Source organism: Heteronotia binoei, chromosome 5 (assembly GCF_032191835.1).
Source record: "Heteronotia binoei isolate CCM8104 ecotype False Entrance Well chromosome 5, APGP_CSIRO_Hbin_v1, whole genome shotgun sequence".
NCBI classification, from domain to species: Eukaryota; Metazoa; Chordata; class Lepidosauria; order Squamata; family Gekkonidae; genus Heteronotia; species Heteronotia binoei.
The window spans coordinates 156608605-156631297 of record NC_083227.1 but is presented as its reverse complement, the minus strand read 5'-3'; the positions used below and the strand labels follow the sequence as shown (position 1 = coordinate 156631297).

At 42.0% G+C, this 22693-nt stretch overlaps 1 protein-coding gene across 3 annotated transcripts in view; it reads right to left on the bottom strand.

The window, feature by feature from the left end:
• The window catches only part of LOC132572982 (rho GTPase-activating protein 7-like), a 247050-nt gene that overhangs the window by 30931 nt on the left and 193426 nt on the right, over nucleotides 1-22693 (bottom strand). For 2 of the 3 annotated variants that reach the window (XM_060240613.1, XM_060240612.1), the window contains exons 2-3: nucleotides 9995-10066; nucleotides 2312-2393 (exon numbers count right to left, since the gene is read on the bottom strand). In XM_060240613.1, the coding sequence (XP_060096596.1) occupies nucleotides 2312-2393; nucleotides 9995-10066 (154 nt within the window). Of the gene's footprint in view, nucleotides 1-2311; nucleotides 2394-9994; nucleotides 10067-22693 lie in introns of those variants that run through there. The other variant, XM_060240614.1, reaches the window with a different exon arrangement.

Below are 22693 nucleotides of genomic sequence, written 5' to 3'. Positions count from 1 at the left end.
TTCTTTTCTTTCTTTCCACACCCACCATATTCCTCCAGTAGTCTTTGCAGCCCTACCTTTCCCTCCGTTCCATCATTTTGCTCCCCATCCCATTTCTTCCCCCAGAGGTCTCTGCCCTCCCCCCCTCATGGTACACCTTTCCCCTTCCTTCTTTACCTTGCTTGATTTGCCTTATTTGTTTTTCCCCCTCCACTTTCACCTTTTCTATCCCACCCCATTTTATATACTTTTTCTATCCCATCCTACCTTGTTCTCCATGTCTTTTTGGCATATTGCCCATTGCAAGCCAAGGAGTTGCTTGCATGAGGGGCCTTGCCAGCCTTTGACAGCCTTGGGCTTTTATACTCACTGGACTGAATATTTTTCTTTTCAAAAGAGACTACATGGGTGTTGCTCATCAGAGTCTAATTCAGTTGCTTATATTTCACTCCGTTGCCCTGTGTTCTGTGAGGTTCATCAGCAACTTGTGATCCTGTTGCTTCTGACCTTTCCGGCTCTCCTGTGGGAGTTGCCCAGTATTTGCTTGCTGGTGGATTGCCCAGATCGATGGGGCTGGTGCCTGGGTGTGTGGCTGTTGTATTGCATTAGGGCTTTCATAATTTTGGGTAACGGCAATGAATATATGATCGGTTTTTCTGTGGTGTTGCCTTGACTGCCTTTCTGGCCAGTGTAATTTTTTATTCTGTTTCACCCATTTTGGATCCTGTCTATGTTTTTGTTTCATTTTTTATGCCATTAAGGGTTTTGAAAAGTGAAAAGAAAGTGGTCAAACTGAAAGAAACGAGACAGATATTAAATCCTCTTAGAGGTGTTTGCTCTGCTTTATTTAATATACTAGCCCGAAACCTGTGCTTCACTACTGAATTTAACTTCCTTTCAGTTTTCTTGTTCGTTTTAGGTAGGAACAGTGGTTTATTTTTTGAAGATTTATAAACTCAATTGCCATACCAACCAGTGTTCCCTCTAAGCTGAGTTAGTGTGAGCGAGCTCACAGATTTTGAGCCTCCAGCTCACACATTTTTGTCTTAGCTCAGGAAGGAGGACTCCAGAGAACAGTAATTTATGCAGCAGCTCTCAGCTTTAATGCCAGCAGTTCACGAAATAGAATTTTTGCTCACAAGACACTGCAGCTTAGAGGGAACATTGATACCAACTATTGTGAAAAATGCCTATTCTGATTTAGAGCTGACTCCCCCTTTTAGTCTACATGACAACTCTCTGAGGTAGGTTAGGCTGAAAGTCTGTAAGTGGCCTGAAATCACAATGCGGACCGAAGCAGGAGGGAAGCAACCTCAGCGGGGTATAATGACACAGGGTCCAGCCTGCAAAGCAGTCATTTTCTCCAACAGAATTGATCTCTGCGATCTGGAAAGCAGCTGTAATTCTGAGTGATTTCTGGCCCAAACCTAGAGAGTGGCAACAATGGTTCTCCAAGAGGAAGTGGCTGGTTTGGAGGGTGGAGTCTATAGCATTGTAGCTGTCTGAAGTCCCACCCTCTCCAGGCTCCACCACTCAAATCTCCAGGAATTTCCCAACCTGGAATTGACAACCCAATCTCCTTGCCAGCTAACCATGGAAGGAATGCACTCCCCGAATTTTGGGTTTCCAGGTCCAGGGGTTTAGGCTGGGTGTTGAGGAGTCAATCAGGACACCTGTCCAACTGTCTGCAGTCTCCATTAACTGATTTTTTACTTCAGAACACAGAGCTCCACAGCTGACCAATCAGAGAGAGGGGTGTGCAAACAGGCAGCAGCCCGCCAGTCACACAGCACAGCTTTACTCCTAAGTGAAAACACATTTTATCCCTTTTCTCACACACACACTCCGTAGGGGTGGAATTTCTAGAAATCCCTTCTAAGTGGGTGCTTACGTCATGGAAAGAATGTTCTCCCCAAATTTGGGGTTTGTCGGTTCAGGGGTTTAGGCTGGGCATCGATGAGTCACAGACAGAGACAGGCTGGCTTTGGGTAAGCAAAATCCCTTTTTAGTTTGAGTAGCAAGCTGACTGCTTTCATCTTCTATAAGGAAGACTTAAGAGACGTGTGAAAATTTATACCTGTTTGTGTTTATATGCTCATTGTGCCTTATGGGTAAAACTGTAATATTGGATAATTAATTAATATTGGATAATATTTGGATACTCACAATATATTGCAAAAAAATATTTGGGGCATGGTGTCATATACCTTCAGAGAGCTAAGCAGGGAAAGAACCAGGACCCATGGTTAGTGGCAGTTCTATTAACTTAGTATTTTTAAAATTAAAGTCGTAGGCTTTACCGGATTTAAGGAAAATTCAGTACCAAGATTACCTGTACAGGGAGTCTATTGCATCTTGATCTAAAAAATCATGATCTTTCCTCACAGTTTTGATATCAATAGGGAACTGCATATCTGCCAAAAAAAAAAGAGTTCAGAACAAGAGGTAAATTTCAAAAATGAAACAGTTTCAATTTTCAAACCTCAAAGCTAGTTAAGACATTGTTAGGTAAATCAAGAAATGCCAGCCTCAAGTCAGCTAAATATTTGTAAATAAAACAACAGAGATTTATAGGTGCTTGCCAACGGAAGTTATTAGGATGTATTAATGAAATGTTTTGAAATCAAGGCTTCTATCAATAAAACATGAACTGCTGATTAAAACCTCAACCTTATCTCCATTGCCCAGTCTGCTAAAAAAAAACGCAAAACAGGACTAGAGATGAGAAGCCCACCCGCTCGCAAAACTGAAAAGTTCAGAGGGAAGGGGTTTTCCCTTCCCCCACCCAGGACTTCTTATACTTTTTTTTAACAGAAAAATGGCACCAGGGGAGGGGGGGAAGCTATGATATTTTTTTTTCTTATAGAATGAGTGGAATGTTTCTTAAGCCACATAAAGCAAGTTACAGTATTAGATAATGACCACCAGTAAGAACCCACAAGGACTTGCAGGAGGGATCTTACTTTCCCCTCCTCAATCATTTCCTCTTTCCCTTTCCTGAAAGCCCCATAAGCTTCTCCTTTTTCCCTACTTCCTTCTCTTCTTCTAGGGTTCTCAACCCAGAGATCTCTTAGAACCACGATGGATCAGTTCCATCTTAGGGTTAACAGCTCCAGGTTCAGAAATTCTGGAAGATCTGGGGGTGGAGCCTCGGGAAGACAAAGTCTGGGGAGGGAAGAGAACTCGGTGTAGTATAGTGCTATATAGTCCAGACTCCAAACCAGCCATTTGCTCCAATGGAACTGATCTCAGTCATCTAGAGAGCAGCTGAAATTCCCAGTATTTTATTTTAATATATTTCTATTCTGCCCATTCCCCACAGGGCTCAGGGCAGAGTACGACGTACGATAAAACAATAAAATACAATAAAAAACATTTTATAAACAGACAACTCAACAGCAGTCGGAAAATTTACCATAATCACATATTGCCCAGCCTGTCAATCTCCAGTCCCTAACTGGAGGCTGGCAAATCTAGTTCCCCTGGAGGAAATGGCTGCTTTGGAGGGTGGAGTCTTTGGCATTATGCCCCTCTGAAGTTCCTCTCCTAAAACCCTACCATCCCCAGGCTCCACACCCCAAATCTCTAAGAATTTTTTAACCTAGAGTTGGCAACCCTCTCCCCTTTTCACCTAACATACCTTTACCTACTTCTCTATCTTAAACTTTCTTCCCCCCCTCCAAAACAGCCTCTACCTAAAAAACACTGTACCAGACACTGGACGAGGACCACCTGTATGGTAGGGAATCCTCATGGACTTGTGGGAAGTATTTCTCTCGCCACGCTATTTCCTCTTTCCCTCCTCCCGGCAACCCCCATATCCTCTCCCTTTTGCCTGCCTCACTCTCTTCTCAGACATTCACCAACCTAGCTTTGATTTCCTCCCATCTTCAGCTATATTTATTTATTTCATCCTACCTGCTTCCCAGTGGGGACCGAAACAGCTTACATTATACTCCTCTCTTCCTTTTTTATCCACACAACAATCCTGTGAAGTACATTTGGATGAGAATATATGACTGGTCCAAAATCACCCACTGAGCTTCTGTAGCAAGATGGCAATTCAAACCTGGGTTTCCCACTCTCTACTCTAATGCTCCAATGCAAGGCTGTCAAATTCCTGGCCTGCAAGCCACACCCAGGGCTTCAATCAGGCCTGAGCAATTTTCTTCCTCTTCCCCGTCCTCACCCTTTGAAGCTCAGAGGCTGCCAATGTTTCCAGCTCCTTCTGCCTTGTCTTTGCCTGCTTCAGATGGAAGCTCTTCTGAGCTTGCAAAGCTGCAAAGAAAATGCAGAATGGATTTTCCATTAAGGGCTCTACACCCAGATAGACCAGTCTATGTGGGCCCAGAGACCTTAATGAACATTCCGTATTTTCCTTGCAACTTTGCGCTGTAATGTATTTCAATAGTGTGGAGCTAAAGCAGTTTCACTTCTGCAGCATTTTATAGCCAGATGAAGCTCCTTGCAGACAAAGGGTTGATACTTTGAACCACCTTGTCTCTGCTGAATGGACCTGAGAACAGGTGCTTAGTGAGTACTCTGACCTGGGAGCCCACAGTCAAAGGGGGATATTACACTGGAGAGCCATCATTGATCTGAGTAGGCCTGGGAAGGGGGAGAAGCTTACAGTGTCCAGCCGTTTCATGTTTTCCTAGACTCAGAGCATTTTATATTTGTAATTTCTGCTGTGATCCTTGTGCTTTTTCTTGATGTTTTAGTTTTAAAATTGCATTGCCAAATCCCACTATCCCCCCACCTTTCCATTTTAAATGAAATATTACAGGAGTTTTAAATATGTTTGTATTTTAAGTTAAAATAATATCTTTAATTGTGTTTGTGTCATTTATAAAGTTTAAGTCTCTGCTATGTGGCATTACATTTTATATGTATGGCTCGGCCCCATTTGTGTCATATCCTGCCCTCACAGATGAGTTTGACACCCCTGTTCTAATTTCAACACCACAGTGGCTTTCAAGGGGTGGCTGCTGTAGAACGGTAGCAGGCAGCCAGGCCTAGTTGAGTCATTCAGGTTAGGTGGTATCAAGTCACCACAGGTTGGTTATAGTCTAACTTTGTTAACCTCCAGGTGGAACTTGGGAAACTGCCAGAATTATAACTGAATTCCAGACAACACATATCTCCCTGGATAAAATGTCTGCTCTGGAGGGTGGACTCTGTGGCAGGGGTGTCAAACTCATTTCTTATGATGGCCAGATCTGACATAAATGAGACCTTGTAAGGCTGTGCCATGTGTGTTATAAAATGTAATAACGGGTGTGGGTTTTGGGGGGGTGGGGGTGGGGAACCCAGCCAGCCCAGAGCTCTTGGACAGTCCAAGAGATGCATGCAGGCAAGGTCTTCGTCTTGCATCTGCAGCAGTGCTGCAAAAGCATGAAGAAAGCTCCGCCAGCCTCTGACAGTCTGAGAGGCACGAGGGTGGGGGGAGTAGCGGGATATCTTTTTCCTGCTTTTGGAGCCCAAGCTGTAAAAGCAGGAAGAATGCACCCCAGGGTGCAAAAGTAGGAAGAAAACCCTTCCCAGTCTGCACCTCTCAGAGAATCCAAGAAGCATATGGGGGCGGGGAGATATTTTTCCTGCTTCTTCCAGGCATGCGGGCAGGAGGAGGTCAGTCGCTCATGGGGCCAGTCTGAAGCCCTGCAGGGGACAGATCCATCCCGTGGGCTGGCTGTTTGACACCACTGCACTATGGCATTCTGTCCAGCTAAGCCCTCTCTCCTCCTCAAACCCTGCCTTCCTCAATAAAATCTCCAGGAACTTCCCAACCTGAAGCTGGCAACTCTAGCAGGCTTAGCCTCAATGAGTCCTCCCTCAAAGGCCAAAATAGGCCTTGAAAGGGTCCTACCTTTTACTGACAGAATGAAGTCTGGAATCTGTGGTTGCCTAGCAACATCCACTGAGGGAATCATTTGCTTAAAGCTTCCCAGTGTATTTTTTAAGAGTTCATATTTTTCTGCAAACCTGGGCCATAGTTCAGGCTTGCAGAAAGTTCTTATTCCTCACCAGCAGTTGCCCTGCCCTCGTACTTAACCACTGCCCACCAGCTATATGCAGCTCTGCTCACTATACCCCATTCCACTGTCTGATGAAGTGTGAATGCATATGAAAGCCAGTTTGGTGTAGTGGCTAAGTGTGTGGACTCTTATCTGGGAGAACTGGCTTTGATTCCACATTCCTCCTTTTGCACCTGCTGGAATGGCCTTGGTTAAGCCATAGCTCTGGCAGAGGTTATCCTTGAAAGGGCAGCTGCTGTGAGAGCCCTCTCAGCCCCACCCACCTCACAGGGTGTCTGTTGTGGGGGAGGACGATATAGGAGATTGTAAGCCGCTCTGAGTCTCTGATTCAGAGAGAAGGGCGGGATATAAATCTGCAATTCTTCTTCTTCTACATTCTGAATAAAACTTTGTTGGTCTTAAAGGTGCTACTGGACTCCTACTTTGTTCTATTACCTCAATACGCTTTTGCTTTTCCCCCTGCCTCTTTCTTTCTTCTATACTTCTCCAGCTCAGCTAAGCTTTTCAGCTTGACTCTAAAGCTGTGTTACTGTGTGCTGTGGTGCAGTGGTCAGACAAACGAGGATTTGGGAGATCCTGGTTTGAATCCCCATTCTGCCATGGAAGCTTGCCAAGAGACCTTGGGCTAGTCACACACTCTGGGCGTTTTCGCACTCACGTTCAGCCGGCGCGACCCCCCTCTTCACCGCGCAGGATCTGCGCGGATTTCACACTAAATGCCGCAGAGCAGCCGGAAGAGCCGGAAACTCCCGTCGCAAAAGCCGCGCAAACGGAAACTGCTTTTTGGCGGTTTACGTTTGAGCGGCTTTTGCGCTGGGAGTTTCTGGCGCAAAAGGCTGCTCCACGGCATTTAGTGCAAAATCCGCGCAGATCCTGCGCGGTGAAGAGGGGGGTCGCGCCGGCTGAACGTGAGTGCGAAAACGCCCTCTCAGACCAACCCTTCTCACAAGGCTGTTGTGAAGATAAAATGGAAGACAGGAGAATGATGCAAGCTGCTTTGGATCCTCACTGGGGAGAAAGGATAAATAAATGTTTATCTCATCTGCCTTCCACATTGGTTTTAATTTAATTTAATTTTTTTATTTATACCCTGCCCTATCCTGCAAGTGGGCTCAGGGCAGCTTACAGCAGTAAAAACAAACATCAGAATTAAAACATCTTTCTCCTTCTATATAAACAACTTCCATCAACTTAAAATTTCTTTGTTCTCTTTTCTTCATTTTCTTCCTGCCCTTCACTCTAGTCAGGCCCTTCCATACTCCTTGTTCGTATCTGTCCTTAAAGTACAAGATTACTATCTCCATTGCACAACTTCAGCAGTCTCTCCACTGATGTCATAGCTATCAAGTTTAATACGGTCAAAGACCAATCAATTGGATACAAATAACTTAATAAAAAACAGTCAAATAATACTGTAATGAGAATAAAACATACACAGTATAAAATAAGATTCCCCCCCAAAGCACTAACTAAGTTCCAAAACCAAGGCGTTCAATTGGGTATTTCCCTTAGGAATTGCTTCCGGAGACTTATAGCTCGCGAAGCAAATTTTGCCACACATTAACACTGACTTCTTTCCTCTCAGAGAATATATCTAAAAGCCTGAAAACTCCTCCCTGTTTACTATTTAACTGGTTCTGCATTTTCTTCCACTCTTCCTTTATGTTTCTTACCTTGATTGGGTATAAGCCTGAGGGCAGGGTTTACGTCTTTATCTTTTAAGACAAGGATCTAGCCTTTCTGAACTTTCCAGAAATCTGGGGCTAGAAGTTATCTCTGCCACCAAAAAGCACACAGTGCCACACCACTCCCAAGCAACACTTGCAGGGACCTAAAGCCCAGTGCTTCCTCTTCCCTATTTAGAAAGCCAGGTTTTTCCTGCGTGTGTTAAGTATCATCAGGCCATTTCCAACTTATGGTGACTCTATGAACAAATGACCTCCAGCACATCCTATCATTAACAGCCTCGCTCAGGTCTTGCAAACTGAGGGCCGTCCCATGCTGAGTCTCCTTCTCCTGCTGTTTTCAACTTTTCCTGGCATTATTGCCTTTTCCAGTGAGTCTTCTCTTCTCATAATGTGACCAAAGTACGACAGCCTCAGTTTAGTTATTATAGCTGTTAGGGAGAGTTCAGGCTTCTTCTGCTATGTACTATATTCAAGCGGTGGCTCCGAGATTCAAAGACTTCTGTAGTTCCTTGTGCCCAACAGGCAGGCGTCATTCTAGCACTCGCTTCCGCTTGGCAGAAGGAGATGGGTAGAGGATGCTACGATAGGGCAAGCCTAATCACTGCTTAAACTCAAATTCAGCGAAGAAGCCAAATTCAAGCAGAGACCTACAACAGTCTGCAAGATACCTAACCTCAAATTGTTAATCATACAAGATGATTCAGTTTTTAAAACACCATTTCCACACAGCGGCATCTCTCCACCCTGGAGTTCCTGTGGCCTTCCTGTAATTTAAACAACTCTTCCATTGGAGAGCCGGTTTGGTGTAGTGGTGAAGTGTGCGGACTCTTATCTGGGAGAACCGGGTTTGATTCCCCACTCCTCCACTTGCACCTGCTAGCATGGCCTTGGGTCAGCCAAAGCGCTCTCATCTGGGAGAACCGGGTTTGATTCCCCTCTCCTCAACTTGCACCTGCTAGCATGGCCTTGGGTCAGCCATAGCTCTGGCAGAGGTTCCCCTTGAAAGGGCAGCTGCTGTGAGAGCCCTCTCCAGCCCCACCCACCTCACAGGGTGTCTGTTGTGGCGGAGGAAGGGAAAGGAGATTGTGAGCCGCTCTGAGACTCTTTGGAGTGGAGGGCGGGATATAAATCCAATATCTTCATCTACCTCACAGGGTGTCTGTTGTGGGGGAGGAAGGTAAAGAAGATTGTGAGCCGCTCTGAGACTCTTCGGAGTGGAGGGTGGGATATAAATGCAATATCTTCATCTACCTCACAGGGTGTCTGTTGTGGCGGAGGAAGGGAAAGGAGATTGTGAGCCGCTCTGAGACTCTTTGGAGTGGAGGGCGGGATATAAATCCAATATTTTCATCTACCTCACAGGGTGTCTGTTGTGGGGGAGGAAGGTAAAGAAGATTGTGAGCCGCTCTGAGACTCTTCGGAGTGGAGGGTGGGATATAAATGCAATATCTTCATCTACCTCACAGGGTGTCTGTTGTGGCGGAGGAAGGGAAAGGAGATTGTGAGCCGCTCTGAGACTCTTTGGAGTGGAGGGCGGGATATAAATCCAATATCTTCTTCTTCTTCCATTGGAGGAAGAGCCACTGACATTGAAGGAAGGATCCATCAGGCTGGAAGAAAGTTCCAAACTTTGCTCAGTGGAATGCAAGGATACGTGCTTCTATCTCATATTGGCCTGTTTTAATCTGGCCCATAATAGTTTTTCAGATGTTAGACTACAATGCAAGTAATTACACTATGGGGAATTCTTCTTCAGGACTATTACATCATCATGTCATATCAGGGCACACAACGAATGGACAGCTGTTTCTCTAAGTGCCAGAGAAAGAGAATTGCCATTGATTTTTTGCTATTGTAGTATCAGTGAAAAAACACTTTGCTAATGGTCACAAAACAGCATACAACAGTTTTCAGCCTTTTCCTTCTCTTTTGTTATTAAAGACATTTTCATGGGGCTTTAGGCTGATCATTTCTCTCCAAGTACCAATGCCTGTAATACACAAATGGGCTCACCTGCATTTGACAGATGCTTGTGTGTCACATTCTACATGGATTTGTTGCAGAACTTGTTTCTGAGTATGCTTTGTTATGTCACAAGAGCATTGTCTCTTTTAGTTGTGATTGTTTCGACTAAGCATAGCTAAAAGTGGGAGGAGTTTCCTGATTTTCATGTTTGTGTTCTGAGACAATAAACTAGTTATGCTTATGGCCTTCTGAGTCTCATTTTTACCACTACCAGACACAATACTTCTCAGTTTTTATTTATCAAGAATGCCATGGGAATAACAGTACCTTCAAACATTTGAGCATACTGAGGGAAACCAGCAGCCTTCAGCCATTCACAGGCTTCCTTGGCCTCAATTTCTGGGGGGGAAAAAATACAAACCCCTTAAGCTTGATCTTGAATAATCAGCAAGAAAACAATCAATATTAAGTCACATTAAATAGCTTCAAACACATCTTATCTGTCTCTGGGGAAAGGACATCATGATTTTTAAAAACCTTGTGATGTTTCTTTTCAAACATTGTAAGTTTGTAAGTAGAATTGCCTGCATATTGGTGGCAATAACATGATAGCTTTACCTACGCTATACATTTCTAAGCTTTTTAACTCTGGGATATCTTTTGTATAACAAAATAAGTAATCTCAAAACACAAAGAAAGGATTTTCAGACATACTAAATGAAAGAGACACAGTGAGAACAACGCTATGGTCACTGTTTGGCGAAGAAAATACTTGTTGGTCTATAATGCACAATTCATCACTCTCTAGAACATTTTGAGTTTATAACAGTACTTTCACGAAGCAGTGATTCTCCATTATTTCACCCCTATCACTTTTAACTGTCTATTATCTATAATACCTGACATTTCGTTTAGTTAAGCAGATGTTACTCATTTTGTGTCAATTAATAAAAACCCAATGGTCAATGTTATAACATTCCCACAGGAAAAAGAGAGAAAGCATAACTTCCACAGAACAGTCACCAGATGCCTTAAAAATGTAAACATGTTTAATATAGTTTTGCTCAAAAGAGGACAGGCCAGCAGCCTCCAATAATATACTTTTGCTCAAAAGAGGACAGGCCAGCAGCCTCCAAAGCAAGCAAATACTGAAAATTACCATGTCTTTTCCAAAGAAGAAATTCAGATTAGAGTGTGTGATTCATGTTATGACCATTATAGAAGCTGAACTGCCAAGGCTTTCTATATATATTGCGTTAAATAAAAAGACATACAAGACAGACGTGTATTCCTATAGATACAGCTACATTACCAGATCCCACTCCCAGTTACTAAAAGGTTTTTATTTGTTTCCAGTATTTCTGACATTTATTTTTATGTTACCCATAAAAATGTCTATTTCTTATGACCGATAGTTTTAACTACCATTCCATTAATGAAGGGAAAGTAATTTTCTTCCAGCACAGAATCCAAAGGATTTTGGCAGCAAACAGCAGTTAACATATTCTGCAACAATATCTTATTTTTCAGCTTGTAATCAACCCTTTAAAAGTTGAGGATATATGTAATCACCTCAAAATAAAACCAGATCCCAAATCAGTCTTGCCCATTAATACATCTATATCCACCATCATCTCAGTCTATTAGAGATGCCTTGTCTAGTAGTTCTGGCTCACATGTATAACAATTTCTTATATTACAACAAAGTAGGAGTCAAGTTGCACCTTTAAGATCAACCAAGTTTTATTCAGAATGTAAGCACACGAAAGCTTACGTTCTGAATAAAACTTGGTTGGTCTTAAAGGTGAAACTTGACTCCTGCTTTGTTCAACTACTTCAGACCAACACAACTGGATTGGATCAATCTCTTATATTACTTAAACCTAATGAAAAAATAGTACAACACTGCTAAGACGACTTTCTTCTAAATAAATTACTTAATAGCTGCCCCAAAGTTATTGAAGTCCTTTATTTCATGTGATAAAAGCCTAGCCTCAGAAAATATCTAACATGGAAAAATTGAACTCACAGAAATATTTGAATTTTACATCAAGAAATGCAAGCACACATTCTAACAACAATTCTGTAAAGCAAGTACTTAACATTACTTTAATCGGTCCATATGAATCTGACCTCCCTAACATCAACCAGAAGTGGGAATGTTGGGGGGGGGGGGGGGGCGGGGCGTCGCTTCAACATGGCGGGCGCGTTTTAAGAGAGCTCTGACCTCCTTTCCTCCTTACCACTACATAGATCGCTTTGGATAGCTTCATCCTATGCAAACCATGAGGAGAAGCTCATGGAAGACTCCTAGATCAGCAAACAAATCAGCAAAGTCGGTAAAAAGTTTTTTTTTCCCCTTCAAATAATAGAATATCTTTAGTTGAAAGGGGTTCTCCACCGATAGCCAAAATGGCACCCGTCACTAATACTCCCCTCTCACTAAAAAAGATCTAACTGCTTTTAAGGAAGATCTTTACATGTACTTTACAAATTCAATGACTAACTTGCTTCAACTGGGGAACAACAAACTCAATTCTCTCGCAGCAGATCTTAAAGAAACCTCTAAGGTTGCAGAAAATGCCAGAGATGCTGTACGCTGTTCAGGACGAGATTAAAGCTTTGCAGAGTTTTTGAACAATGGCAACTGAGAGGCTAATGTCTTTGGAAAACTGCTGGTGAGAGCGGAATTTGAAGATAAGGGGGGTTGAAGAGGGAGCGGAAGATGGCAAAACTTATGTTAGACTGGCTTGAAAAAATTGTGAAAATTGATGGGATTTCCTTAACTACCATTAATAAAGCCTACAGATTAGGGTCAAAGGCGTTTATAAGTAAAAACAGACCCAGAGATGTCCTTATTCAATTTAATTCCATGGAGTTACGTGACACGGTATTGCAAGAAGCGCGAAAACGCGACCTTCTAATGTTTTGACGCCCTCCCTTCTAATGTTTTACAAGGAAGGTTTCTTTGCTGGCCTATCCACCAAAGATGCTGAATATGCTCAAAAAAGGAAGTTGAAACTGTCACTCACATTCTTCTACACTGTGAGCTGTATTCCAAAGAGAGACATCAATTAATATTTCCATTACTCTCTAAATTTAAACCTATAGAAAATTATGTGAAATTTGCAGATGTTGTGCTACTGAAATACTTACTGGAAGATATTAAGAAATCTTTAACTCAGGCAGTAGCAAAATATTGGGGGGTTTTAGCCATAAATAAGCGGAAGTTTTTAACAAAGTAGAAATGGTTAATATAGTGCCATTTTTAAGGTTTAACATTGGTGAAATTTGAATATGAGAATGCTTTTATGTAGTCAGAAATTATGGTCTGTGACCATGAGATTTTGTATGTTGTTATTGCTGGTCAATTGACAGTAATAAATTAAATTGAATTAAATTGAAACTATCTAAAATACCCAAATATGTTATCATCTATCCAAATCTCCATTCCAGTTTCTGAACATTTAAAGTTGAAGTTAACAGTTTTAGATATATGGCAAAACATATCCCTAGACATTTAACTGGCTTTGGAGCACAATGGACTACAGTCTGAACCAGGGGGAGCGAAACTGCGGATCGGGAGCCACATGTGGCTCTTTCAGACATATTGTGTGGCTCTCAAAGCCTTCACCACCCCATTGGCTAGCTTGGAGAAATCATTTGTCTCTTTAAATCACTTTGCCAAGCCAGCCAGCATCTTGGAGAATGCATTTAAAGTTGCTTTCTTTCCACCTCTCCTGAGTGGTGGGTGTTGTCTTCTGAAGGACTGCTGGGATATGTGGGTGCTTTTAAAGGTCTTGTCTTATAGCTCTCAAACATCTGATATTTATTCTATGTGGCTCTTACGTTAGGCAAGTTTGGCCACCCCTGGTCTGAACAATGATCTGGTGATTAACACCTGCAAGGACCTCAGTGGCTAACATCTCAGTGTTTCTGAAATGTTTTTCTTTATTTCCTATCCTGAAGTTAAACTATACCAGTCTAAGACTGGGGAAAGGTGGCAAAATAACTATATGTTTTTCTAGCGATAATGTGATTTTATCAGCATGTGAAAACAACTTAGCTCAATCTTCCTTACTGCTTTAAGCCTTTCTGCTGGCAAATGTCCACAACATGCATTTCAACACCCCAAAAGGTGGTACTGTTCCAATGCTAAAATCTGGTATTGAAGCATTAGTGCTGCTGTTCAGGAAATTGTAAGGTCGGTTCCTAGCTAAATAAATCAGCATTGGACTGCAGTTGTTAGGCACAGACCTATAGATCCAAGTTGGTTGAGAGCTTCTGTCCAGAAAGAAAACTGGGAGGAAAAGAACATTTGTGGCAATTACCAGGTAATTACTAGCATATGTCCATGCTTTCATTATGTGCTAAGTGTTAAGAACATATGAAGAGTCCGTTTGGATCAGGCCAGTGATCCATCCAGTCCAACATCATGTCCCACACAACAGTCAACCAGTTTCTCTGGAGAGCCAACAGAGCAGAGAGGAATGTCTAATCCCCTTTTAAAGCCATCTATGCCTGTGTCCATCACTACATCCTATGACAGTAAATTCCATATTTCAATCACTTGTTGTATAAAGAGAATCTAATGCTCATCAACTTCATTATATGCCACTGAGTTCGAGTACTTGGGGAAAAATTACAAAAAGTTCTCTCTGTCCACTTTCTCTGTCGCAGGCATACTTTTTCAAACCTCTGTCAAGCCCCCCCCCTCCTCCCCTTAGCCATCTCTTTTCTAAACTGAAAAGCTATGGATTCTACAGCCTCTCCACACAGGAAAAGGCTATCAATCATCTCGATTGTCTTCTGTACTTTTTTCACTTTTGCATTGTCCTTTTTGAGACACAGTTACCAGAACTGCATGCGCTATTCCAAATGAGGCTACACCATAAATCTATACTGGGGCATTTTAATATTAGCTGTTCTATTTTTAATCAACCAGTCCCTTTCCCAATAATCCCCAGCATACAGTTTGCCTTTTTCGCTATTGCAGCGCTCTGGGTTGACATTTCCATTGAGCTATCCACTGCATCTCTTCCCAACAACCTCAGCAAGTTCAGACCCTATCAGCATATACTAGAAGCTGGGAATTTTTTTTTTTTTGTTCCAATGTGCATCACCTCACACTTAGTTATGCTGAACTTCATTTGCCACACCGTTGCCCACTACTTCAATTTGTGGAGATCCTCCAGATGATCTTTACAGTCAGCCTTGAATTCATTCACTCATTTATTTTTCAGATTTATATTCTGCCCTCCCAGCAAGCGGGCTCAGAGTGGATCACAGATAATCACAATTTCATAAATAATTTCGTAATTAAAAACAGCTACACAATTTGTTGCATGCACATTCTCAAATATTGGGGCTGCTGAACTCTGATGTTCACTTATTCTGAGCCACGCGGGTGTCTTTGGGCGGGGGGGGGGGGGGGATTGACTCTTTTTTTTTGGACAGTCACCACTTCAGCCAAAGGCTTGGTGGAACAGGCTCATTTTACAGGCCCTGCAGAATGGTAGAAGGTCCCACAGGGCCCTGATCTCACACAGGGGAATGTTCCACCAGGCCAGGTCCTGATTGAATTTAGGTAATAATAATAATAATACTTTTATTTGTATCCCACCCTCCCCGCCGAAGCAGGCTCAGGGCGGCTAACAAGACATGGTATCCCATGATTTACATAAAACAATTTTAAAATACAGTTGATACATACATTAAAAACGGTTACATAAAAAGTTAAAACTACAATAAATTAAGGTAGATGTCTCTTGGGCCAGGGACAGTCAGCAAAACTTGCTCAGCAGAGCACAAGGCTCTCCAGGGCACATATGGAGAAAGGCAGTTCCACAGGTATGTCGGTCCCAGGCCACAAAAGTCTCTGAAGGTCAATACTATTACCTCAAAGTGGATCCACTACTCAATCAGCAATACAACTGGCATAGCACTAGCTGAATGCGCACCCATAAGAACATAAGAGAAGCCATGTTGGATCAGGCCAATGGCCCATTCAGTCCAACACTCTGTGTCACACAGTGGCCAATACACACACACACAAACACACTGTGGCTAATAGCCACTGATGGACCTCTGCTCCATTTTTTATCCAATCCCCTCTTGAAGCTGGCTATACTTGTAGCCGCCACCACCTCCTGTGGCAGTGAATTCCACATGTTAATCACCCTTTGGGTGAAGAAGAACTTCCTTTTATCCATTTTAACCTGACTGCTCAGCAATTTCATTGAATGCCCACGAGTTCTTGTATTGTGAGAAAGGGAGAAAAGTACTTCTTTCTCTACATTCTCCATCCCATGCATTATCTTGTAAACCTCTATCATGTCACCCCGCAGTCGACGTTTCTCCAAGCTAAAGAGCCCCAAGCGTTTCAACCTTTCTTCATAGGGAAAGTGTTCCAAACCTTTAATCATTCTAGTTGCCCTTTTCTGCACTTTTTCCAATGCTATAATATTCTTTTTGAGGTGCGGTGACCAGAATTGCACACAGTATTCCAAATGAGACCGCGCAATCGATCTATACAGGGGCATTATGATACTGGCTAATTTGTTTTCAATTCCCTTCCTAATAATTCCCAGCATGGCGTTGGCCTTTTTTATTGCAATCGCACACTGTCTTGACATTTTCAGGCATCACTGTCAGCAGAAACACCACCACATTTTGCACCAGTTGTAGTTTCCGGGTCAACCACCGGGGTAAGCCTGCATAGAGCAAGTTATCGTAATCAAGCCTGGAAGTGACCACTGTAGCCAAGTCTTGGAGGAGAAAGGTATTGGGGCCAGTGCCTATCCTGCTAAAGGTTTTTTAAAATATATTTATTTATAATTAAAATATACCACCAGTTTATAATCTATGAATAATAATTATCAAATCAGAAGTGGGCTAAAACATTGAGTGAATGATGTGATTGTCTAGATTGGCTCAACAATGAGATGGTTTGTTCTTTCTCCAAAAATGGAAGCCATTTTTCTAGGTAGGAGGCAGGACTGCTTTCTGATTCATTAATACTTTCAGCAATTTTATCAACTATAAAATAGTCCCAGACTTTTACATACCATTGATCGATGGTAGGAGGTGTAGTATTCTTCCATTGCAAAGCAATGTTTGGCTGCCATAAGAAATAATGAGACCAATTGTCTTATTTCACAGGGACATGATTCTCACACCAAATGTGCAATAAAGCTATAGCTGGAGTCTCTGGAATCAACAGTCCCAGGATCATTCAAATTTGTTTAAACACTGACTGCCAGAACGGCTGGATCACTTTGCACTCCCACCATTGGTGCAAATAAGTGCCTTTAGGGTCTGAACATCTCCAACACTTGCCAAAGATGATAAAAGGCAGACCTGGCAACTGCAGTAACCTGGGCCTTCATGGAAAGCAAAGCGTCCAGGAGCACCCCCAGGCTCCACACCTGCTGGGCTGGCACAAGCAATATGCCATCCAAAGTTATTCTGAATAATTGTGCCATCCTGAATAATTTTGCGCCATTTGCAAACTCAGCCACTACACTGCTCACCCCCAGCTCAAGATCATTTACTAATTAAACAGCCCCAATACTTGCAGGATACCACTGATTACTTCCCTCCATTGTGAGAACTGTCCATGTATTCCTACTTTCCATTTCACCATAAGAGAACATGTCCTCTCATTCCATGACTACTCAAGCTTACTCAGGAGTCTCTGGTAAAGTATCTTCTCAAAAGGTTTTTTGAAAGTCCAAGTATAATAAGGTCACCATTACTTTATTCACTTCTCAAAGAACTCCAAAAGGTTGGTGAGGCGGGGCTTCCTTTTGGAGAAGCCATCCCTCAGAAGGCTTTGTTCCTCTATTTGTAGTTCTTTGATTACAGTTTCTAATAATTTGCCTGGGACAGATGTTACGCTAAATGGCCTATAATTACCTGGCTCCACTCTGGACTCTTTTTCAAATATTTGACACATGGCACTTTGAAAAGGGAAAAGGAAGTTCTAAAACTAGTCAATTTAACAAAACTAGGGAAATTACATTAAACCAACTGTGAATGGTCCCTACCAGAGGTTTTTTTTTTGTAGAAAAAGCCTAGCAGGAACTCATTTGCACACTAGGACACACTCCAAGATACCAAGCCAGCCGAAACGGCGTTCCTGTGCATGCCTGCTCAAAAAAAAGCCCTGGTCCCTACTAATGCTCCTTCTAAGCCAGGGGTGTCAAACATGCAGCCCGAGGGCCAAATCAGGCCCCCAAAGAGCTCCAGTAGGCCTCCAAGCAACTCACCATCATCTGCTTCTTTCTCTCTCTCTCGGTTCCTTCTGCATCACAGCTTGCTTTGCCAGGTTTGCTCAATTTCACAGGAGCTACAGAGCAAATCTTTTAAGCATATTTTAAATTTTGAAAAACCAAATAATTGTGTTTGTCTGTGTCCTTTATAAAGTTTATATCTCCATAACCCAGCATTACATTTTACAACACACATGGCCCGGCAAGGTTTCATTTATGTCAGTCCGGCCCTCAAAGCAAATTTCAACAGCCCTGTTCTAAGTTCTGGAGTCTTGTGAGCAAAAATTCTACTTTGCGAGCTACTGAAATTAAAGTTCTGAGCTACTGCATAAATTAGTTTGTTCTGGGGCCATTTTTCCCGAGCTAAGACAAAAATGTGTGAGCTGGAAGCTTTAAAAAAATGTGAGCTATCTCACACTAACTCAGGTTAGAGGGAACACTGGTCTCTACTTTTTAAATAGTGTTTGAATTTTGCTTAATTATGTCTTGCACTATACTTCCTGAATGGTCTTTTGACTCCACCCATTCACCTGCTGAAGATCCACTATACGTTGTCTAGTAGAGTGTTCTCAATTCCATAAAAATTTATGTAGAATGCAAGTACTTGGGTTTAACTTATTTATTTATTTATTTATTTATTTATTTATTCCGTAACTTATATCCCGCCCTTCCCACAAGTGGCTCAGGGCGGCTTATAACAAACAATAAAACAATAAAATCGGAACAAATTAATACATTTAAAATCAAGCATTTAAAACCTAAAAACCTTAAAATTTTACATTATACATTAAACTATGCAGTATAATCACAAAAATCTGGAATCTAGAAAGCTACATTTGTCCAGTCAGGCGTAGGCTAACCGGAAGAGGGTCGTCTTACAGGCCCTGCGGAACTGAGTAAGATCCCGCAGGGCCCTCACCTCTTCCGGGCCCTCACTTATGACAAGACTCCAGTTTACCTACCGTCTAATCACCAGATGCCACTTTGAAACTTATTTTACAGGAGATGTTTTTTTAAAGCAGAAGACAAAAAAGGGAATGTTCTTGCATAGTATATTTTCAGACTGACTTTCCTTTCCACATATCTGAAGTAGTAAGCTCTGACTCATGAAAACGCATATTGAGATAAATGCTGTTAGTACTTAAGGTGCCACTGGATTTTTATTTTTCAAAATCTACTCCAGTATCATATATATATATATATATATATATATATATATATATATATATATATATACACACACACACATATATATATAACTTTTCTCCTTGAGTTGGGTTGAACAAAATTTGCTTTTAAAATCTAGACGACAGCTCCTTATGTTTTACAGATTACTGGCATACGATGTAGGGTTCCAAAGCCAGCTCTAGTATGCCCCCCTCCCCACCTTCTCCTTGCATGCAAAAACACATTTCCTGGCTTTCTAAACATCTGAATAGTTGAAAGGTTTCCACTTCCTGCTGACCTCATTACTCTATCCAAGATTAAATATCAGCAAGTTCAAAATGAATTGTTTTCCCTTACAAAACAATAACTTCTCGTTCTGCAAAACATAATAAAATTTGGCTGATTTTCCTTTTTTGAGAGTGCTAAACAGAGATCATAAAAAATACTTGAGGATGATGCTAGCCGGTCAGATCAACCCGTACTAAGAATACAGGAATGTTCTTTCAGTTCTTTTCAGCATCCGGTAAGATGCCAAATCTGTACTCGTCTTCAATGACTTTTGCAGTCAAAAATAAAACAACCTTCAATTTAAAAAAAAATTAACCTGCATGCAATAAAGGATTATATTCACACCTGTTTCCATCCCAATAATTTCAATTAAGCATTCATTTGGATATGTTATTATAAATACTATCAAAAAGCAACTAAACAAAGAAATAGCTAGGAATAGCATTCCTGATTGTATTGCTTTTAAACATTATTTATTTTTAATTATACCCCACCACTTCTTTGGTTGCATCTTGCTAAGGACTTCTGGGGGGGGGGGGGAGGATGAATTATTTTTGCCAATCCTACCTCCCACTGCAGATCTCAAGCTCAGCATTTTGGGTGTGAGGCTCACTCATTCCAGTGATAGAAATTCCTTCTATCAGCAGAAATGTTCCGCAGGATCCAAGCTGTGCTCACAAGGTGGCTTACAACCAATTCCTTAGAATATTTCATACCAAAACCACAGAATTAAAAAATGAACAAATCCATACATTTCTAAAAAATAAAAAACCCACAGTACCCAGAACACAAATGCCCTCTGAACAAGAACTGTCTTGCACCACCTTCAAAAAAAAATGAGAACACTCTGTTGAAACTTCTCAAGAATCCAACTGCAGAGCATAGGGGCTATTAACAGAAAATGCCCTAACCTAGCTAGGAGGTTTGCACCTGTCAAGCACAAAACAAAGGACCTAAGCAAATAACTGATAGTTATCTCCAGAAGTTAGATGTTTAAAGATACCCAAATATAGCTAAAAGGAACCACACAAAAACACATCAAATATGATATGGAACAACTGATGGGTAAAAACTAAGATCATGGCATCCGGCCCCCATCACACCTTGGCAAATAGAAGGTGAAGAAATGGAAGTTGTGACAGACGTCACATTTCTGGGATCCAAGATCACTGCAGATGGTGACTGTAGCCATGAAATTAAAACACGTTTGCTCCTTGGGAGGACAGCTATGGTGAACCTGGGCAGTATAATAAGAGACATCACCCTGCCAACAAAAGTCCATGTAGTCAAAGCGATGGTATTCCCAGTAGTAATGTATGGCTGTGAGAGCTGGACCATAAGGAAGGCCGAATGCAGAAGAATAGATGGTTTTGAGATATGGTGCTGCAGAAGACTCCTGAGAGTCTCTTGGACTGCAAGAAGATCAAATCAGTCCTAAGGGAAATCAACCCAGACTGTTCACTGGAAGGTCAGATGCTGAAGCTGAAGTTCAAATACTTTGGCCACCAAATGAGAAGGGAGCACTCCCTGGAGAAGATCCTGATGCTGGGAAAGACAGCAGGCAAAAGAAGAAGGGGACGGCAAAAGATGAGATGGCTGGACAGTGTTACTGATGTAACAAACACAAATTTGGGCAGACTTCGGAGGATGGTGGAAGACAGGAGGGCCTGGCGTGACTTTGTCCATGGGGTCAGAAAGAGTCGGACTCGACTGTGCGACTGAACAACATCTGTATTTGGGATGGGGGCATGATTCTACTTGCATCTGATTCACTGAAGTTGAATAAAGTTCATTGCTGGGTGCTAGAAACATACATTGTTATTATGAAACCAAGACATCTTTTTTATCAGCACCACAGAAAAAACATTCTGACGTCTTCATTGCTCAGTATTTCTGTGCTAATAGCCATAAAGTTTCTTCACCCACCCCCACCCTTGACATATTAATTTTACTACGGGAGCAAAACAAAGAAGTTAAACGCCATAAAACAAAATTACTCAGCGGTGCTTACTCAATTTAAACACAGAAAGGCAAGCTGTCCCAGAAGTAAAGCCAAGGCTTCTGCCTCCAACTCCTCCTGTTCTTGGCATCTTAGCCCTATTGTTCTTCCCCAGTGCCCTCCATCTGCTCCTGAACCAGAGACAACATGCATGGGATCTGCTTGGCAGCTGCACCAACCAGATGCCAAACTAAGGAATGCTCGTCTCCTCCTATAGGACCAGAAAGTCTCATCAGCAACTGCACTGACAGATGCTTTATGCAGCCTCCTGCTGTATGGTTCATTGTTGGCTCTGGCTGCAGCTGAGCAGTTGATACAAAGGCCAACACAAGGTTATGTTGTAGATCTAAGCTATTAATCTTTCACGTAGGTCTGTTGTATGTTCCTTACTGCAGTCGGATTCATATAGCCTCTCAGACGCTTACATATATGCTCACTTCCCTTGCCTTCGTGCAGCCCTGTAACCTAAAATGGCTTCTTAGCAAAAACAGTCGGCCTTCTAAACAGACACACAAACCCTACATCTAATCAAGATGTCAATTTTGTCCCCATATACATTCAGGAATTACTGTAACATCAGATATACCATCGTGAGTTCATCTTCCAGTGCAGCACATGCCATTATATGCACTCTTCTGCCCTCTTAACAAATACACCAATGCCCATGCAAAAAAAAAAGGGGGGGGGGCACACAAAAACTGCCATATTCAGAAACTAGTTAACTAACTTTTCAGTCTCCTGTTCCAAAAATGCTGCTGATCTAAAAGCCACTGTTCTCCCAAAAAAGGAACATTCAGCATGAAACTGGTGAATTAGACTTATATCTTCTCTTCAACTCAACAAGAACTTGAAGATGCAAAACTAGAGGAGATGGTGTTATCACCAACCACTGCCACTTATTCTGGTGTCTCTACTGTTCATTACTTTGAATTTTCCATAGTTACATTTGAAAATTTGGATTGCCCTTGCTGTTTACAACTTTTTATCTTCAAACCCTCATTTTGTGGGTCCCACTTTGAGTGAGAAGAGTTGGATAAAGACATTGTGTGATAAAAGTGTGCATCTGCCTAATGAGGACACATTACACACATTTGACAAAGTTTACGAAAGCTAAAATTAGTCGTGGTGCTCACTTTTTTGTGCAGTAGCTGCTTAGCTACAAGAGTAAAAGAGTGACATGATACCTCTATGTCACTTTCATGGAGTTCCCCCCCCTCCCCCAACTGTCTGGATTGCAAAACATGGACTTTTTTGCCAACTGTCTGGATTGCAAAACTCCTGTAAAGTTAAGACGGGCTC